Source organism: Schistocerca nitens, chromosome 5 (assembly GCF_023898315.1).
Source record: "Schistocerca nitens isolate TAMUIC-IGC-003100 chromosome 5, iqSchNite1.1, whole genome shotgun sequence".
NCBI classification, from domain to species: domain Eukaryota; kingdom Metazoa; phylum Arthropoda; class Insecta; order Orthoptera; family Acrididae; genus Schistocerca; species Schistocerca nitens.
Window position 1 is genome coordinate 806,150,027 of NC_064618.1, and position 20,082 is coordinate 806,170,108.

Sequence of the window (20,082 nt, forward strand, 5' to 3'; positions counted from 1 at the left end):
AATGTTGATTTTTATTGTTAACCATCACCTACACAATTTGTTCAGTATGAACACTGCAGATGACTAGGTGCTCTACAGTGCCATATTTTTGGTGGCCAAAATTGGAACAATTTTTTTTTCCCAATGTAAATCAGTTCTGCATTATCGTATCTTCGAAGTTTCGCTTCCATACAATAATTAGAGCCCACACACACACACACACACACACACACACACACACACACACACACACCTACCTGTGCCCATTGGTTAGAGACACAATGCCAGGATCGCATTTCGGCGGTTGAAATAGGGTGGCGTTGGTGGTTGTGTCGAGGGGCAGGTAGAAGGGAAGAGGGGCGGGAAGCTGGGAGAGGGTTTGGGGTGGGTGGCTAGCAGCTCGTAGGAAGGGTTAAATTTGCGGCCCAGGAATTCAGGAGTGAGGTGTGACAGGTGCACAGGCTGGACATGTGATGCACCGATGTTCACACTGAAGATAAAGTGGAGACGTGAATTGGAATTTTAGGATGGAGGAGGAGGAGGAGGAATTTGTTGGGTAGGGAGATTGGTGGCAATGGGTTACAGAGGATTGAGCCTGAGGCTGGGACAGTTAAGGGAGCGGAGTATGTGTTGCAAGGATAACTCCTGCCTGCGTAGTTCAGAGGAGGTGGTGGTGGAGGGGCGGATCCGTATGGTTGAGTGGTGAAGCAGTCATTGAAATTGAGCATGTTACACTCTGAAATTGAGCATGTTACACTCAGCTGCATGTTGTGCCACCGGATGATCAACTTTGTTTTTGGAAACAGTTTGGCGGTAGGTATTCATTCTGATGGACCTTGTTGGTAATCATACTGACATAAAATGCTGTGCAACATTTTCAGCAGAGTTTGTCAACATTGCAGCTTTGACACATAGCCTGGCCTCTGATGGGTTAGGCTAAGCCTGTGATAGGATTGGAGTAGGAAGTAGTGGGTAGAGGTAGGGCATGGGAGTGGCATGGGGACAGAATGGATAGTTGGAACGGGTGATGGAACACCGTTACAGGATGAGTGGGGAGGGTTTTGGACAGGTGTCCCTCATTTTAGGGCAAGATGAGAGAGAATCAAAGAAAGCCCTAACGAAGAATATGGTTAACCAGTTCCAGTTCATAGTGATATTGAGTGCTGGGTGTTGGGGAAGGCTCTCCTTTGTGGCTTATTCCTTTGGATGATGGTATGGTTGGGGTGTGTGAGAATATGGAATGGGAAATCTATTGGCAGAGTAGTTTCGGGCAGGGGGTGGTGACTGTCTCCGAAGGCATTCATGAGATCTTTAGCATACTAGATAATAGTTCTTGTCACTGCAAGTGTCATCCACAGGTGGCCTGTTCTTGTCACTGCAAGTGTGTCATCCACAGGTGGCCAAGCTGTATGGGAAGAACTTTCGTGGTGTGGAAGGGATGGCAGTGTCGGAACACAGGTACTGTTGGTGGTTAACAGGTTAAATGTGAAGAGAGGTTTGGATGGGGCCATCAGAAAAGTGGAGGTCAACATCCAGGATGGTGGCACTTAGGATTGAGGAGGACCAGGTGAAATGGATGGGAGAGGTGGTATTGAAGTTGGGAAGAAATGAGGATAAGGTATCTTGACCCTGAATCGAGATCATGAAGACAGCTTTCTACATCTGCACCTACATTAATATGCTCAAACCACCTAGAAGTGCATGGCAGAGAGTATTTCCTGTTGTACTATTTGTTAGGATTTCTTCCCATTCCATTCAGGAAAAATGATTCAAAGCATCTGTATGTGCTGTAATTATTGTAATCTTTTCCTCACGAGACCTACATGAGCAGTACGTAGGGATTGTAGTATATTCCTAGTCATAATTTAAAGCTGGTTCTTGAAATTCTGTTAGTAGACTTTCTCGGGATAGTTATGTCTATCTTCAAGAGAGAGCTAGTTCAGCTTCTTGGTAACACTCTCCCACGGGTAAGAAAAAAACCCTTCACCATTCATAGTGGCCTTCTCTGTATACATCGAATATCCCCAGTTAGTCCTATTTAGTACGGGTCCCACACACGTGGGCAATATTCTAGAATAGGTTGTGTGTGTGATATGTAAGCAATTCTCTTTTTAACGATGTTATGAAAACGATAGTTGTTACTCACCTTATAGCGGAGATGCTGAGTCGATAGGCACAACAAAAAGATTGTCACAAAATAAGCTTTCGGCCTTCATTTTGTGACAGTTTCTTGTTGTGCTTATCTGTGACTCAGCATCTCTGCTATATGGTGAGTAGCAACTATCCTTTCCATAGTATTGTTACATTCCATCCTGGGCAATCTCCTTTTTAGATTGATTGCACTTCACATATATTCTACCAATGAACCAAAGTCTACCACTTGCTCTACCCACAACGGAGCCTATGTGGTCATTCCATTTCATATCCCTAGAAAGTGTTAACACAAGTATTTGTATGAGTTGGCTGATTTGAACAGTGACTCACTGATCTTATAGTCATATGATACTATGTTTCTTCATTTTCTGAAGTGTGGAGTTTTACATTTTTGAACATTTAAAGCAACTTGCCAATCTTTGCGCCATTTTACATCTTATCAAGATCTGACTGAATATTTATGCAGCTTCTTTCAAACAGTACTTCATTACAAATAACTGCACAATTTGCAAAAAAGTCTGAGGCTTCTATTAATATTGTCCGCAAGGTCATTAATATACAACGTGAACAGCTGAGGTCCCAACACACGTCCATAACATGCTGTGTCCTCCTTACCAAAAAGTCATGTAATCCAATCACAAATTTCACTTGATACTCCATATGATCAAATTTTTGACAATAAATATAGGTGTGGCACTGAGTGAAATACTTTTCAGAAATTAAGAAATACTACTTCAATCCAAAGCTTTCAGTATATCATGTGAGAAAAAGTTAGAGTTGGTTTTTACATGATCTTGGAATGCATGCCGGTTGGCACTGAGGTGGTCATCTCATTATGTTTGAGCTCAGAATATATTCTATGATTCTACAATAAATTGATGTTTAGGATACTGAACGGTAGTTCTATGGATCGCTTCTACTACCCTTCTTGTAGACGTGTGACCTGTGCCTTTTTCCACGAATTGAGCATGTTTTTTGTTTTTTTTGTTAAAGGGATCTACGATAGATTATAGTTAGAAGAGAGGATAACTCGGCCCTAAATTCAGTATAGAATCTGATGGAGATTCCATTGGAACCTTGAGGTCTGTTCAATTTTAACGATTTTAGCTGTTTCTCAACACCACAGACACTAATACTGATTTCAATGATGCAAGGATTAAATTGGAGCAGTTCTCCTGGGTTTTCATTTCTAAAGGAACACTTGAAAACAGAGTTAAGCATTTCATCTTTTGCTTTGCTACACTCAGTTTCAGTTCCTGTCTGATTCGCTAGGGACTGGACAATAACTTTGGTGCCACTAACAACATTTACATATGACCAGATTTTCTTGGGGTTTTGTGGAAGGTCATTAGACAGTATTCTGCAATGGTAGTCACTGAAGGATTCATGTATTGCCCTCTTGACAGCCAAATGTGTTCCTTTTAGCATATCTCTCTCTCTCTCTCTCTCTCTCTCTCTCTCTCTCACTCTCTAGTTCTATGCTGTGTTTTACGCCTATACTGGATACATATCTATCCAGTGCATGGTCAATGATTCTTTTAAGCTTGTACATGCTCCTGCCATGTGCTGAAAGTTTCAAATTCCTCATTGAGATATGATACTACTGATTTTTTATCTAGTTTACTGAACATTTATATCTTTCTCATTGTTGTAGTTGTACTTTGGTAATCATTGCTGCCACAACCCATGATGATCACTGATACCAGTTTCAGTGTGGACATCCTCAAAGACGTCAGGTCTATTTTTTGCCGTTAGATCCAACATATTTCCATCATGGGGTTCATATCTATCTGTTCTAACTAGTTTTCAGAGAAGGCATGTAGTAAAGTTTCACAGCATCTCTTATCATGCCCATCACTAACAAGACTGTAATTTTTCCAATTAATTGTTGGATGGTGAAAGTCTGTCAGTGATTACAACATGATTGGCAAACTTGCATACAAGTGAACTGAGGTTTTCTCCAAAGTTTTCAGTTACATCAGGAGATGAGCCTGGTGGGCGTCTGAAAGATCCAAATGCATTTTGTGCCCACCCCTGATAATGAGTCATGCCCAAACAGTCTCACATGCAGCTTTAATTTCTACATTGGTGGATTTGAGTTTCTTATCTACGGTGGCAGATCCACCATCTCCATTTCCCATTAGCCTGTCGTTTTGATATACATTTAACTTTTCTCCAAAACTCGCACTGCTATCAATTTCAGGTTTCAGCCAGTTTTCTGTACCTAGTATTATGAGAGCTTTACCACTTTCCAGAAGTGCATCGAAGCCTGTCACTTTGTTGCGAATATTCTGACAGGTAGCACTTCCCCCTTTGGGTGCGGGAGTTAGAACAGGCCCGCGGTATTCCTGCCTGTCGTAAGAGATGACTAAAAGGATAAAAGGAGTCTCACACATTTTGGCCTTTATGTGATGGTCCCCTGTGGGGTTTGACCTCCATGCATCCAAATTTTTCCCAAGAGCGAGCCAATTGAGGAAGGGCACCTTACATGGTGCATCGTGCATTGAGATCTTTAGCCTGCTTTCTCATTGTCGAATTGCAGTCCTGCTCACTCTCCGTCTCTTGGGTGAGGATACATTCCTGGGTGCAGTTTCCGCCATCCTTTGTGCTGTGTCGATTTCTGCGCTGACAACCACCATGGACTTCTTTGCACCTGATATTCAGCATGGTAGCCAGTCCTTTGTGTTGAGGTCACCTTGTAGCCCCCTGACAACACAGGGATCGCTCTGCTGATGCCTGCGCCGTTAACTCCCCACATATTCCAAGGAGTAGATGCCTGTCTCCTTGGGGCATCGGGACTCCCAGCAGTGGCCCTTGCTGTGGCTGGGTGGGACCCGTGGGGAGGGCCCTTGTCGGAGTGGGTGGCATCAGGGCGGATGACATGAAATGAAGAGTGGCACATCTTCTCTTGCTGGTGGCCAGCCACCAGCAGTCTAAGCATTCCAGGGCTCAATTTCATTGAAACACGTATGACCCCAAATCGTTTCCCTCCCTGGCCACACCATGGGAGGAACAAAAGGTTAAGAATGGCAGCAAAGCTTATTTGCCCCGCTACCTAGTATGTACGAGAGCTGATGAGGAATCCCTTGTATCCATGAAGCCTCAGTTTTTTGTTGAGCATTTAGAGGACAAGTTTGGGGAGGTGGAGGGCTTGACCAAAATGCGCTCTGGGTCAGTTTTGATAAAAACAGCATTCTCTGCCCAGTCACGGTCATTACTCGCTTGTGAAGTTGGGGGATACATCCCAATACTTCATGTGCCCCACCTTCCATCTGTATCAACTGCAGAGATCATTATTCACCTTGCTCGCCACACTGCAGGATTTTACAGAAAGAGCGGAAAATCATGAAATATAAGACCCTCGACCGACTGACCTACACTGAGGCTAAGAGGAAATATGAACAACTCTATTCTGTGCGAATGACTGCCTCTTATGCCGCCGCTACGACAACAGTGATAGCCCCATCAGTTCAGCGAATTACAGTTGGCTGCCCGAGCCACAAGACTACACCTGTCCCCTTGACCATGGGGAGCGACACCCTCCCACCCATCGGGGATGTCCATCCCCACTTCTAAGCCGGAGACTGAATCAGTGAAGCCCTCCCAGCCAGTGAAACCTAAGGAGCAGTGAGAAAAGTCCAAGAAGACCACCTCTAAGACCAAGGAATGTGTGGTGGCGCCCAACCCACCACAACCTACAAGCTCTGCATCTGAGGATGGGGTGGAGATTCTGGCGTCCACTGAGGACCTAGATCTCGCCGGACCCTAAGACATCACGGAAGTCGATCGCATGGGTACTCAGTTGGTGGCAGCAGGTGATCCAGTGGCATAATCTGCCTCTTCAGTTCCTTCACGCTTTTTTCAGCCGTGGACAATGTCATCCTCTGGTGGAATTGCAGCGGATTTTTTCCACCACCTTGCTGAGCTCCGACAACTTCTCAGCCTTCACCCTTCCTTCTGCATTGCTCTCCAGGAGTCTTGGTTTCCAGCAATGCGAACCCCCGCCCTCCATGGCTATTGCAGTTATTATAAGAATCGGGCAGCTTATGAGGGTATCTGCTGGAGTCTGTGTCTATGTCTGTAACTCTCTTTACAGTGTGTGTGTGTGTGTGTGTGTGTGTGTGTGTGTGTGTGTGTGTGTGTCCCTCTTCAAACACCTTTAGGGGCTGTCACTGTTCGGGTGTGGATGCCTCATGCTGTTACTGTCTGGAGTCTCCATCTTCCATGAGATGGTGATGTCCCACAGCATGTACTGGCTGTGCTGATAGCCCAATTGCTGCCACATTTTCTGTTATTGGGAGACTTGAACGCCCATAACCCTTATGGGGTGGATTGGTGGCAACAGGCCGAGGCACTGTCCTCGAGCAAGTGTTGGCACAGGTCGACCTTTCTCTTTTAAATAATGGTGCTTCTATACATTTCAGTGTGGCGAATGGCACGTACTCAGCCATCAACCTTCTGGCCTGCAGCCCTGGCCTTCTACCATTTGTCCAATGGAGTGTGCATGACAACTTGTGCGGTAGTGACCACTTTCTGATCTTTCTGTCACTGCCCCAACATCAATCAGCTGGGTGCCTCCCCAGATGGGCTTTGAATAAGGCTGACAGGGGCTCGTTCGCCTCCATTGCCACTCTTGAGCCTCTTTCTCATGGCACCACTGACATGGTGGTTCACACGATCACCACCAGCATTGTTTCTGCTGCGGAATCTGCAATTCCCTGTTCTTCCAGGTTCCCTCGGTGGAGGACTGTGCCTTGGTGGTCACCGGAGATCGCCGAGGCAATTAGAGATCGCAGGGGACCCTCCAGAGTCATAGTCCGCGCCCATCATTGGAACACTTCGTTACCCTTAAACAGGCCCGAGCCCGATAAGCAGGAGTGCTGGGAACTGTATATCTCCACCATTGCCACCCACATCTCCATCACAGGTTTGGTCCAAGATCAGGCGACTATGGGTATCAGACACCCGTCAGTGTACCTGGGCTTTCCCTGAATGGAGCAGTCTGTACTGAATCAGACACGATTGCAGAATTTTTAGCAGAGTGTTATGCTTGGGGAGTTCCGTTTCTACGAATTACCCATTGGCCTTCTGCTCCCTGAAAGAGTGGTTGGAAAGTAGGACTCATTCATTCCATACTTGCTACCCTGAATCATACAGTGCTCCATTCAGTGAGTGTGAATTCCACAGTGCCCTAGCCGCTTGCCTTGATATGTCTCCCGGGCCGGATCACATCCACTATTAGATGCTCAAACATCTCTCGGTGGACTGCCAGTGACACCACCTCGACCTTTTCAATCGTATCTGGGTTGAGAGTGTGTTCCCCTCTCAATGGCAAGAAAGCATTATCATCCCAGTGTTGAAGACTGGCAAGAACCCCCTGGAGGTGGACAGCTACCGCCCCATTAGTCTCACCGTTATGTGCAAGTTACTTGAACGCATGATGAACTGGAGGTTTGAGTTTGCTACTTGAGTCTTGGGAACTTCTGGCTCAATCCCAGGAAGGGATTTGTAAGGGCCACTCTGCCACCGATAATCTGGTCTGCTTGGATTCTGCCATCTGCACAGCATTTGCCCGCCGTCAGCGTCTGGTTGCCATCTGTTTTGACATGCGGAAGGCGTACGATACGATGTGGCTACATCACATTCTCACCACGCTTCATGGGTGGAGTCTTAGGGGCCCACTCCTGCTTTTTATTCAGATTTTTCTGTCGCTTCATTCCTTCTGCGTGCAAGTTGGTTCCACCCGAGTCCAGGAGAGTGGGGTCCCGCAAGGCTCTGTCTTGAGTGTCTGTCTCTTTTTAATTGCTATCAATGGGCTAGCTTCAGCTGTGGGAACGTCCATATTGGCTTCCTTTGTATGCTGATGACTTTTGCCTGTACTATAGCTCCACTGGCATTGCGGTCTCATACATCTTATTCACCAGATGGTAGAGCTGATAGCCTTGGCTCTCCCAAGGCTACTTGGAATGTTGTCTATTCCCGGGGCCTTGTTTTGACTTAAATATTTCAGTGTTCTGTCAAACTCTTGATGCAGTATTGTATCTCCCATTTCATCTTCATCTACGTCCTCTCCCATTTCCATAATATTGCCCTCAAGTACATTGCCCTTGTAGCGACCCTCTATATACTCTGCCCACCTTTATACCTTCCCTTCTTTGCTTAGTACTGGTTTCCCACCTGAGCTCCTGATACTCACACAAGTGGTTCTCTTTCCTCTGAAGCTCTCTCTAATTTTCCTGTGGGCAGTATCTATCTTACTCCTAGTGATAAATGCCTCTACATCCTTACATTTGTCCTCTAGCCATTCCTGCTTAGCCATTTTGCACTTCCTGTCGATCTCATTTTCGAGATGTTTGTATTACTTTTTGCCTGCTTCACTTTTATATTTTCTGCTTTCATCAATTAAATTCAACATCTCTTCTGTTATGCAAGGATTTCTACTAGCCCTTCTCTTTTTACCTACTTGATCCTCTGCTGCCTTCACCATTTCATCTTTCAAAGCTACCCATTCTTCTTCTGCTGTATTTCTTTCCCCCTATTGTTGTCAATTGTTCCCTAACGCTCTCTCTGAAACTCTCTACAACCTTTCATTCTTTCAGTTTATCCAGGTCCCAACTCCTTGAATTCCCACCTTTTGCAGTTTCTTCAGTTTTAATCTACATTTCGTAACACAATAGATTGTGTTCAGAGACCACATCTGCCCCAGGAAATGTCTTACAATTTAAAACCTGGTTCCTAAATCTCTGTCTTACCATTATATAATCTATCTGAAACCTTCAGTTGTCTTCAGTCCTCTTCCACATATACAGCTTTCTTTCACGATTCTTGAACAAAGTGTTAGCTATGATTAAGTTATGGTCTGTGCAAAATTCTACCAGGTGGCTTCCTCTTTCATTCCTTACCCCCATTCCATATTCACCTGCTACTTTTCCTTCTCTTCCTTTTCCTACTATTGAATTCCAATCCCCCATGACTATTAAATTTTTGTCTCCCCTCACTATCGGAATAATTTCTTTTATCGCATCATACATTTCTTCAATCTTTTCGTAATCTGCGGAGGTAGTTGGCATATAAAATTGTACTACTGTGTTAGGCATGGGCTTCGTGTCTATCTTTGCTACAATAATGCATTCTCTATGCTGTTCGTAGTAGCTTACCTGTGCTCCTATTTTTTCTATTCATTATTAAACCTACTCCTGCATTATCCCTATGTGATTTTGTATTTATAGTAGCCATGTATTCACCTGACCAGAAGTCTTGTTACTTCTGCCACTGAACTTCACAAATTCCACTACATATATTTTAAACCCAATTTTCTAACCTAACTGCCCAATTAAGGAATCCAACATTCCATGCTCCGATCCGTAGAATGCGAGTTTTCTTTCTCCTGGTAACAACGTCATCCTGAGTAGTCCCCGCCTGGAGATCTGAATGGGGTGCTATTTTACCTTCAGAATATTTTACCAAAGAGGACGCCGTCTTAATTCAACCATACAGTAAAGCTGCATACCCTCGGGAGAATTTACGGCTGTAATTTCCCTTTGCTTTCAGCCGTTCACAATACCAGCACTGCAAGGCTGTTTTGGTTGATGTTACATGACCAGATCAGTCAATCATCCACACTGTTGTCCCTCAAATTACTGAAAAGGCTGCTGCCCCTCTTTAGGAGCCATAAGTTTGTCTTGCCTCTCAACAGATACTCCTCTGTTGTGGTGTGTGCAGTTGCAAAAAAACTAAGTTCAAAATGTTGAACAAGATATTGTACCCAATTTCCTATACACTGTTGTCAACTATGTCTTGTTGGAACACAAGCTCAGTTGTTGATATGATATTCTTGACTTGACAAAACTGAATGAGCTGTGACTTTTTTCTCTTTTAGTTTAAAGCTAGCCCATTTGTCCAAAACAAATCAATAACCTTAAGAAACATTTCATTAACTATTTCCTCTGATGATGCTTCTTTGCTTAGCTTCACAACAATGTTTGTATCATATGCAAATAGCATTAATTTTGGCTCCTGAAACAAGTAAAACGGTAGATCATGAACATAAAGATAGTGATCTTATCTTCTGGGACTTCAGTAGTAACTTTGCATGATGCAGATGTGGCATCTCCCTTTGTATTACCAAACAGCCTAGGGTAACTTCTTGCATTCTGTTTCTTAAATAAGAACAAAACCAGGCATTTGCTGATTATAAAAACTTTTTTAATGTAATATATATAAGAATATCATTCCACGTGGAATGTTTCCCTCTGTTATATTTTTAATGTAATAGTATGATTGGTACAATCGAATGCCTTCACGATGTGATACTTTACAATTAAATATTTTATCACTTAATCAGTAAATTCATAAATAGGTGTCCTTTCTGAAATCGGAACCATGATAGGAGTAGCAAATTACTACATAGTCGGATGACAACCCTGCAGTATATTTAGGAATTGATGTAAGGAGTGACAGTGGGTGGTTATTATTGACAAATATGGAGACAACCTTCTCATAGTGGCATATTTTAATCTGCCTGGGGAGGGGGGTAACAAATTAATGATATGTTATGTAAGTGACTAAGTACATACATTGTGTACTGATTATAGGGCCACAACTTTCTTTAGCATCTTGTTGGAGAAGATTACCCATCTCATAAAAACCTTTAATTTTTAGAATCATTATCATCTTCGTTGTCATGTGGGGATGTGAGATTAATTTTATTTCACTAAATGTACTCTTGCTTCTTTGGTAAATGAACAAATAATAAGAGAAGTTCTCTTGCAGTCTCAAATATTTCCAGTATCAAAATCGGACAGTGATACATTTATTAGTCTGGTATCTGAAGACAGTTTTTAGCAATAGTATTACTGCAGTTTGCTTATTAAATGTTCACATCCACCTGTTATGTAGCCTTTGTTATATAACCACAGCTCACTTTATTAATGCAAGTCATTGATTGGCAGAAGAATCAGTACACTGCAGTTGTGTTGGACTTAATGTTCAGAAAGAGGTAATGTAATACCCACAGTGCAGTATAAAACAATAAAAATGAAGTAAGTTCTGGTATTCTGAAATAAATCTCATCTTTTGTATTCTGTTTTGAGTGAATTGTCATTTTTATACCAGTACATTGTTGTTGAATAATCATCTTGTTAAGTATCACTTATTAAACACACTGGATTAAATTTAGTATATTATCAACTTCCATATATCCCAAAATTTTATTTATTCTGTTAAATAATATTTTTGTGTGGGTGTGATTCCATTTGCTGCTTTTACAGTGTAGATTTCTTCTGCAAAACTTAGTGAACAGTAAGTAATATATTTAAATATCTGAGTGGTCTTAGTAATAAAAAGGGGGGTGGAAGGGTGTATTTTGTGAGTATCCACAAAACATGTATTATGGCTAAGATCATTTGACTTTCAGACCTTGCTCCTGTCTGTTAGCCGTTTACTTATTTTCTTGTGTGTGTGTGTGTGTGTGTGTGTGTGTGAGTGAGAGAGAGAGAGAGAGAGAGAGAGAGAGAGAGAGAGCGCACGCACAAGCAAGCACATGAACGTACACACACACGCGCGCACTTTGGGAGGGAGCAAGGGGTGGTGGAGGGAGAGAAGGCATTGTGTTAATGTTACGTAGATATTGCCACAAGCAGCATTACTATTTTGTGGAAGATGTAATCATTCCATACATATTATTGAATAATGGTTGACATCTTGCTGTTTATTCTGCCGTTTTGACAGAAATGCCAACTTTTGTTTTGACAGAAATGCCAACTTGTGTTTTATACTGTAATAATGTTACTACCAAATCAAAAACCCTCTAAATGTTTTTCTTTTACAGGATCTTCTGAATTTTGATGATCCACTCAACATAGAGGCAGCAGAACTTTACACTAGGGACAAGGATGCATTTCGAAGCAAAGTTCGTGAATATGTAAATAAATTTGCAAAGAGATGACTACGTTATGTTAAGTGCAGCATTTATTTTTGTTGAAAGCAAAGTTTTGCTGTTCTGACATGTCTAACTCCTTCTGAAGTATTAAGGAATTAAAAAAAAAGGAAAAAAAAACTTGTGCTGTATTAAGAATGTGTGCTATTTCCGTAATGAAATGTTTTGTGTTAGTATTATTTATAGCAACAAATGAAAAACCTGTGGCATAAAGAGAGGATGTTTGCTTCACTGTATACCATGTTTTTAAGTGTAAAAAAATTAAATACTGGATGGGAATAATTGATAATCAAGAGGTGTCACTGGTGCTATACATCTTCCTGATAGGGGTGCTAAAACTTAAAGAATTTCTGGAAAGTGCTTCATTAGTGAGTTTTTCTCCCCCAGGAACACTGGAGCTTTTGGCTCGTATAACTTTGACCCATTGGCCAATATTTATTTAGAGTTTGCTGAAGCCAATCCTGCATGAAGCTGAACTATTCAAATAATTGAAAATGGCAAAAATAATATATACCAAGTTTCACAGTTCATTGAAGAGGGAGATCTCCAATTTGCACCCTTCAAAATTTCAACATTATTAGGATGGAATGTGTATGAATAGCTGATGCATTTCTTTTTCCTTTTTGTCTCACAGGGCATTCAGGATCAATACCCCTTCCACCAGCCAGTGTTCTGACTGACTGAGATCAAACCAATCACATTCTTTCTCTGTTTTCCCGCAGTCCATGATTCACTATCATGCAGTGCTGTGCTTCATACACACATTCTCACAATTTTCTTCCTCTAAATTAAGACTGTGTCTTACATTAGCAGATTTCTTTTGGCCATGAGTGACCTTTTGGCCTTAGCTAATCAGATTTTTAAGTTCTCATTGTTTCCGAGGTAGCAGAATTACTTAACTTCCGCTACTCTTTACTTTCATCTTTATTCAATTTTTCCTCATGTTCACCACGGGTAGCAGTGCAATTGGCAAATACTATCAGTGATATCCTTTCACTGTGAATTTTAATCATGCTCCTGAACCTTTTATGATATTCATTGCTTGATGTATAGATTAAGCAGTAGGGGCAAAAAACATCACTACCTTACAGCCTTTATGTATTTCTCTATAGCTTCACATTGTTCATTCCCCTCTCTCCTAGAAATCCTGTGAACATATTTTACTCTCATTGTCAAGTGCAACACCATACCTGCCTCTCTGATGGCTGTATCTTAACTAAACTTAATCTGATCACAGATCCTAAATTTTCATTACAATATAGTAGTATCTGACACTGCCTGTAGTAAGGTAATGAGTTTGTCTGTTATTTTTAGCAAAACTGTTATCACAATATGCAATTGAAATTTAATATACCTTCAATTAAATTTGGGCGAATGTCTGGCATACAGCTTAATATAGTAGTTTTAAGACAAAGATTTCTACAACAATTTATTTCACTGAAATGTGTACATTTGGTGTATAAGGATAACATGAATCTGCCATATTAAAATTGCATAATTGAAACACTCCAACAATAACTTTGCAAGTTTGCATATCAAACAACACACGTGATAAAACTATTTCAAACATTTTAAATACCCTTCATAAATACCCACATTTTCATTGACATTGCAACAGACATAAAATCTTCCATATATTCAGATAAACAATATATTAGGCACAACACACTCCTTAATCACAATATAATTCCACAGGTAAGTACAAAAACACAGCGAGTGCTCTGAACAGTGATCACAAACTAACAACTAAAACACAATCCTGTGATAAGACAATGTGACAAATCATTTATATTTACATTCCACATCAGAAAATGATGATACACACATGAATAAAAACTCCCATGAATATATACTGTCTGGTGGAATGCTACAATTGCATGAAAATAAACTGATTGACCCATTTAAAATTTGTCAGTTACATCATTATAATTTGGACAGTATCCAAGTTTCAAAGAAAAAAAAAATACAAATCGCATTTCTTCAAAGCTGCTGTAATATACTCTTTACACTTGACATGACATTATGAATTTTTATACTGCTTATTATTAGGTTTGATCTTCCCCAAAAATATAAATTGCTGATTTTATTTAGGCATAAAATATAGATGACAGCCTCTCGAACTATTACAGATGGGAAGAAACAGCATGCAAATCATTCTGTTCTGTAATTACTAATTTGTTCTTCACTCTCAGTAGACGTGAATGTCTGACATGTCGCTGTTAATGTAATGCATACAAAGTATAGCATACATTCAAACAAAAGTTTTGGAATCACCTTAAACAAAATTATACACATTCACTATTGTAATAAATGCTTGGAACTGTACTGCATTTAATAGGGAAAAAGAATTCCTAAGAGCCACCTAAGTACTACGTCAGTTTTGAGAAACACACTGACTGTGAAACGACAGGTAATATACGCAACAGAAAGGGTGGGGACCACTGAAAAGACAGTTGATATTAACTAAGCATGTAATTATTGCAACAAGTAACAATGTTGGAAATACCTACGACAATGAGCTACACAAAACGCCTGGGGAAAGTTTAGACAATTTACTGAGCACTTTTAAAAAAAAGTAAAGATGAAACAAAATTCAGAGTAAATTATGGGTGACTGACAATTAAATGAACAAATAGATTGTCTTTTACTTCTGCTAACAAAATAATGGTATTTAAAATTTCTCAGATTCAATATTTACAGCAGGGCATACTTTTCAAATTACACAATCCTAATAAATCAATATACTGCATTCTCTTTTTGTTAGCTTAAGTATAATTCTCTGTTACATAATTTTAAAAAGTGATGTGAGCTGTAATGCTTCTTGCATGCAAATGAAAAGAGTTTAATTTTTCTTTAACCTTCCATGACAACAGTTTAAGGAAATTAAAAAGTATGTTGGTAAAGTAATTCTTACACATGCAGACCTATAAGGAATCCATTGCTGTGACTGTATAATTTGCAGAGGCTTTGTACTCTAGATATTCATACCATTCTTGTCAAATCCCTTAAAAACAAAAAAAAAAAAAATTGCTTTCCTCACACAAAAAGATAACAACCTAACACTTCCCTAGCACAGTTTCAAACCATTGTATTTAATCATGACACATTCAGATGACTATCACTACCCTTTTTGGTCTTTCTGCTTTTAAAAAGTGTGTTACTGTCAATGGCTTTAGGAATGCTTCTTCCTTAATATAGATATTGCACACTAATGTGCAATACAATTCTTCTGGAAATGTTTCTCCTTTTCTACAGAACAATTACGACTATGGCTTTCACCCATCCTTACTGAAGGTGCTTTTATTCCCCATTGGAAAGCTCTACATGGTCCTCCTTTAAATATATATAGTGTCACTCAACCAAATGTAGTAATAAAAGGACTGTGATTTTACAAATATTACTAGCATATTGTATTAAAAGTTTTTTAATTAAATTTTTCTGCTGCCCAGAAGAGGCATTTGTCATGACACATTAAAACTGGAGTACAGCAGGCACTGATTTGGAAATCAGCGTGAATACTACAACACTTCCAAGTGATGGCTTTGTGTTTCTGTCAGTTGTGTACCAAATAAGCTACAGTGTAATTTGAAAATCAAAACATGATGGAATGTCAGTTTTGTGTACAAGTAAATCACCAACAACAGATTACTATACTAAGACTAAAATCTCATTTTTAATTAAGCATCAGATTCAGTAAAGATGGGTTTCTTTTTCAAATTAAGATAAAATAGAATCCAATATTATAATAAACGAAATTAAGAATCTAACACAGAAAATATAACAATTATATATTCGTAAACTTAACACACATGGTAACTAGTAATATCTGTTTTGCACAGAAGCTGATATACATATAACATGTTAAATATTTTATTTATTGGTGACAAACCACCATTTGTACTTCACAGACCACCATCCCCTTACTGGCCAAAGAAAAAAAAAATTATATGTACAACGTGAAAACAGAACCCTGAACCTCCCTACTGTAGTGTCCAAGTATCACCAGGTATACATAGGAACTTTCCTCATTAACAGTGATTAAGGCATTAGTAATGATTTAGAAAATATCAGGTGTTCCAAAAATTTCTTCCAAAAAGCTGAAAGTGACTAGCAAAATCAGTGTGCTATCTACTTAACAGCAATTCTGTGAAACTTGTGGTCAGTGTGTTAAAATTCAGTATCACACCTCAAACTGCATATAATAAAAAGTTAGTTATTAAAGTTGAGATCTTTAATTGATAACTACATCATGAAAAAACAATGACAGTGTTATTTATTTGCCTGGTGTTGCAAAATAAAACTTCTAGTTTATTTCCCATTCTGGGGCTGTATGAAAAAAGAAGGTTGGAGATCATTATGGATATAATATGGAATACACACACACACACACACACACACACACACACACACACAATGAAGTTCTGGGTTTCTTTCCACTTCGGAATGTGGTTATGTTTCTTTGGCAGTACTAACATCTGAAACCTGTGATATGTAAGTTGTCTGAACTCCTGACAGCTAAAGCAAGGTGAGTAACAAAACTGTATTTTCCGTATTGGATACTGTGTAGAGGGTGTTCAGGAAGCTTTACCAATATTATCAGGCACAGGTTGGCATACCTCACTGTATGCTTTCAGTTCTGAATGCATATTCTTGCAAACAATAGGTACACTTGTAAATAAATAAATTCTGTAGCATTATATGGGAGGTATCTTACCTGTAATGATTCATTAAATGAATTTTGGCTATATTAAATGAACTATGAAGGAGAAAAAGATATACCACTTATTCTGACATTTATCCTTTCCCCTCACATTGTTCCAAATTGTTATTGCCTTGTCCCCACTCCCATTCTCAGGCAAATGAGAAAGGAGCCAGAGGTTAAGAACATTAACACTCAACATGCTGAAATTTCATACAGATCTGTACAAAATTATACATGAAAGAAGAAAAAAATGAATCAATTTAGAAGTACATAAAGTGTGAAGTAAATCCATCAAAGCAGTACCCTAATGCCATTCACAAAAACTGTCATGTGAGATTCCTTCAACATAGCAATAATCTTTGGTTTAAAACACTTATTATAGTATTTAAAGCACAATGGTATCTACAACTACTTCCTTATCTGTTTTACTCTTAAAATATGATATGAAACACCTGATATTTTCTTTTCTTGTACTCTAAAATCTATAATTTTCTGATGTTTCATACAACTAATTTATATTATGTACAAAAATAAATTTGAACATTACAGAATATATATACGTTCAGTAACTGTCTTAAATGTTAGAAATAACTCAGACTGGTGGTCCCAATATTGAGCACATAACTTTGGTCCAGTTCTCCACAAGTAAAAATATGGAGATAACACATGACAATATCTGAGATGTATAGAGTAATGGTCTCCAAGCAGACCATAGCATAAAATTGCACTTAAAAAAGTTATACCTGGCATTATCACATCTAATTACTTACACCGGCTTCAGTTTCAAATCATTCACAAAGTGCATTCTGTCTCTCTTCCTTATTGTGAAGGATCCTTAAATTCTGACTTCTTGTTTTCTTCTACAATTCCACATTCAGATTTATTTCTCTGGCAGTTAAGCCAACCCTATTTAAGATAAGAGATAAGATTATTGTTGTTACTGTTGTTTTGTCAGCATGTACACGAAAGCAAATACTTATAACTCTTTTCTGGTAAGATGGATCTCAATGAAGCCCCTTCATTGTGGTTAATTTAATTTACTTTCCAGCACTGTTACAATTATGAATGTAAATGGACTTTTCTCATGTGTTTTAAATTAAATTCAAATACTAACAACCTGTTTTTTTAATCACATATGATGTCCAGTGATTCATGTTCTGCAAATCAGTTGCTTTAAATTTTTTTTTTTGTTCATACATAAACAAAAATGAAATCATGCTGCTACATTCTGAACTCTTGCCTTTTTGTGCTATCCAATTTTGTCTTTCAATTCTACTTACAGATTGATTGTGTGTGTGTGTGTGTGTGTGTGTGTGTGTGTGTGTGTGTGTGTGTGTGTGTGTGTATACACCATCGCTTTCCCATTACCCCCGCCCAACATGTGTCAGCTACTTGTGTGACGCCATCTCAAGCCCTAGTCTGTGAAATTGGGTACTCAGCTGTCTGCCACATGCCCTCTCTACCTGCACAACTATCTAGCCCATGGACGGCTCCCCACTCTCCCAGGAGCCACTGTATGATTTCTCCCAACAAAACAACTAGTGCACCGCTTGAAGATCACAGACTGCATCCAGTGTTCCCAGCCATGCCAACAATAACTTCCACAATTTGTGGTGCAATTGGTCGTTGGGTCTCCCCTGGGAGCAATTCCTACATCACCAGTTAATTAGGAATTCTGAATCACATTCTTGAACTGCAAAGTGTTGAAGAATATCTCTCCGTATTCCTTTACTGCGTCAATAATTGTGAAGAAGTGTTAGCAGAAGAAAAGCTGGGAGGAATTTATATACTAGGGAATTGAAAGAAGTACAGGGAAGGAAAGCACTTACACAAAGCTGGTGAAAGATGAACACTTCGTGCTAATAAGATGACAAGAGGAGACATGGGAAAGATAGAAAGCGTACTTGGACAAACTACAAAATGTGAAACACAGCACTGAAAATAATGGAGAAATACAGCATATGGACCTGGACCTGGAAAAAGACAAAGATGTTACAGTGTTCAGAGCAGAACTAGCACTGAGCAGAATGGAAACAGGAAAGGCAGCTGGGATAGCTGAAATAAATGAGCATATGATGATATAGGCAACTGGACATACTGAGCTAAAATGGTTATCTAGATTGCTAAAATGAAATAGGCTCAAATGTGTGCCAGAAGAATGGGGGAAGCGAATAATAATTCCATTTTTTTAAGAAGGGAGACAGAAAAGTATGTGAAAACTAGCAAGGGATGACAATAATATCACAAATAGCAAAACTAACATAGAGAAAAAAAGAGACTGATGGAAAAGCATAAGATCCAGTTAGAAGAGGAGCAGTATGGCTTTCAATATCTTAGATCAACAGTGGACCCAGTCTTTATTATGAGAGAGCTGGTTGAGAAGAATTGGGAGTATGAGAAAGATCTAGTGAAGACATTCCTTGACTTAGCAAACAATTGCACTCCTTCAAAGCAATGTATGACAAAAGTTTTAGCTGTGTCCAGACTGAAGATGGAAGACCTGATCAGTTTACAAATGTTATGGGGCTGAGGAAGTATTAATATTTCTACATCTACATGGTTACACTGAAATTCACACTTAAGTGCCTGGCAGAGGGTTCATCGAAACATTTTCATACCACTTCTCTACCATTCCACTCTCGAATGGCATGTGGGAAAAAGGAACACCTAAATCTTTCAGTTTGAGCTCTGATTTATTTTATTATGATGATCATTTCTCCCTATGTAGGTGGGTATCAACAAAATATTTTCGCATTCGGAAGAGAAAGTTGGTGATTGAAATTTCGTAAATAGATCTCTTTCCAATTTAAGTTGCTCGTAATTGTAATTCCTAGGTATTTAGTCGAATCGGCAGTCCTTAGATTTGTGCGATTTATCGTATACCCAAAATTTATCAGATTTCTTTTAGTACCCGTGTGGATGACCTTGCACTTTTCTTTGTTTAGTACCAATTGCCACTTTTTGCCCCATACAGAAATTCTCTCTAGATCATTTTGTAACTGGAACTGATGGTCTGTCGATTTTACTAGAAGGTAAATTACAGCGTCATCTGCAAACAATCTAAGGGGGCTGCTCAGATGATTACCTAGATCACTTCTGTAAATCAGGAACAGTAGAGGTCCTACGACACTACCTTGCGGAACACCAGATATCACTTCTGTTCTACTCAATGATTTACCATCTATCACTATGAACAGTGACCTCTCTGAGAGGAAATCACAAATCCAGTCACACAACTGAGACGATACTCCATATGCAGACAATTTGATTAATAGTCGCTTGTGAGGAACATTATCAAAAGTCTTCTGGA

At 39.6% G+C, this 20,082-nt stretch overlaps 2 protein-coding genes across 5 annotated transcripts in view; one reads left to right on the forward strand and one right to left on the reverse strand.

Moving 5' to 3' along the window:
- The window catches only part of LOC126259192 (NEDD8-conjugating enzyme UBE2F-like), a 78,460-nt gene extending 66,101 nt beyond the window's left edge, over positions 1 to 12,359 (forward strand). For all 4 annotated transcript variants that reach the window (XM_049955779.1, XM_049955780.1, XM_049955777.1 and 1 more), the window contains one exon: positions 11,963 to 12,359. In XM_049955779.1, coding sequence (XP_049811736.1) covers positions 11,963 to 12,079 — 117 coding nt within the window. In that variant the 3' untranslated portion in view covers positions 12,080 to 12,359. The remainder of the gene's footprint in view (positions 1 to 11,962) is intronic.
- Positions 12,360 to 13,486: 1,127 nt separating this feature from the next.
- The window catches only part of LOC126260730 (uncharacterized), a 34,015-nt gene continuing 27,419 nt past the window's right edge, over positions 13,487 to 20,082 (reverse strand). Inside the window, exon 3 of the mRNA XM_049958068.1 lies at positions 13,487 to 17,678. Within this exon, the coding sequence (XP_049814025.1) occupies positions 17,592 to 17,678 (87 nt within the window). The 3' untranslated portion in view covers positions 13,487 to 17,591. The remainder of the gene's footprint in view (positions 17,679 to 20,082) is intronic.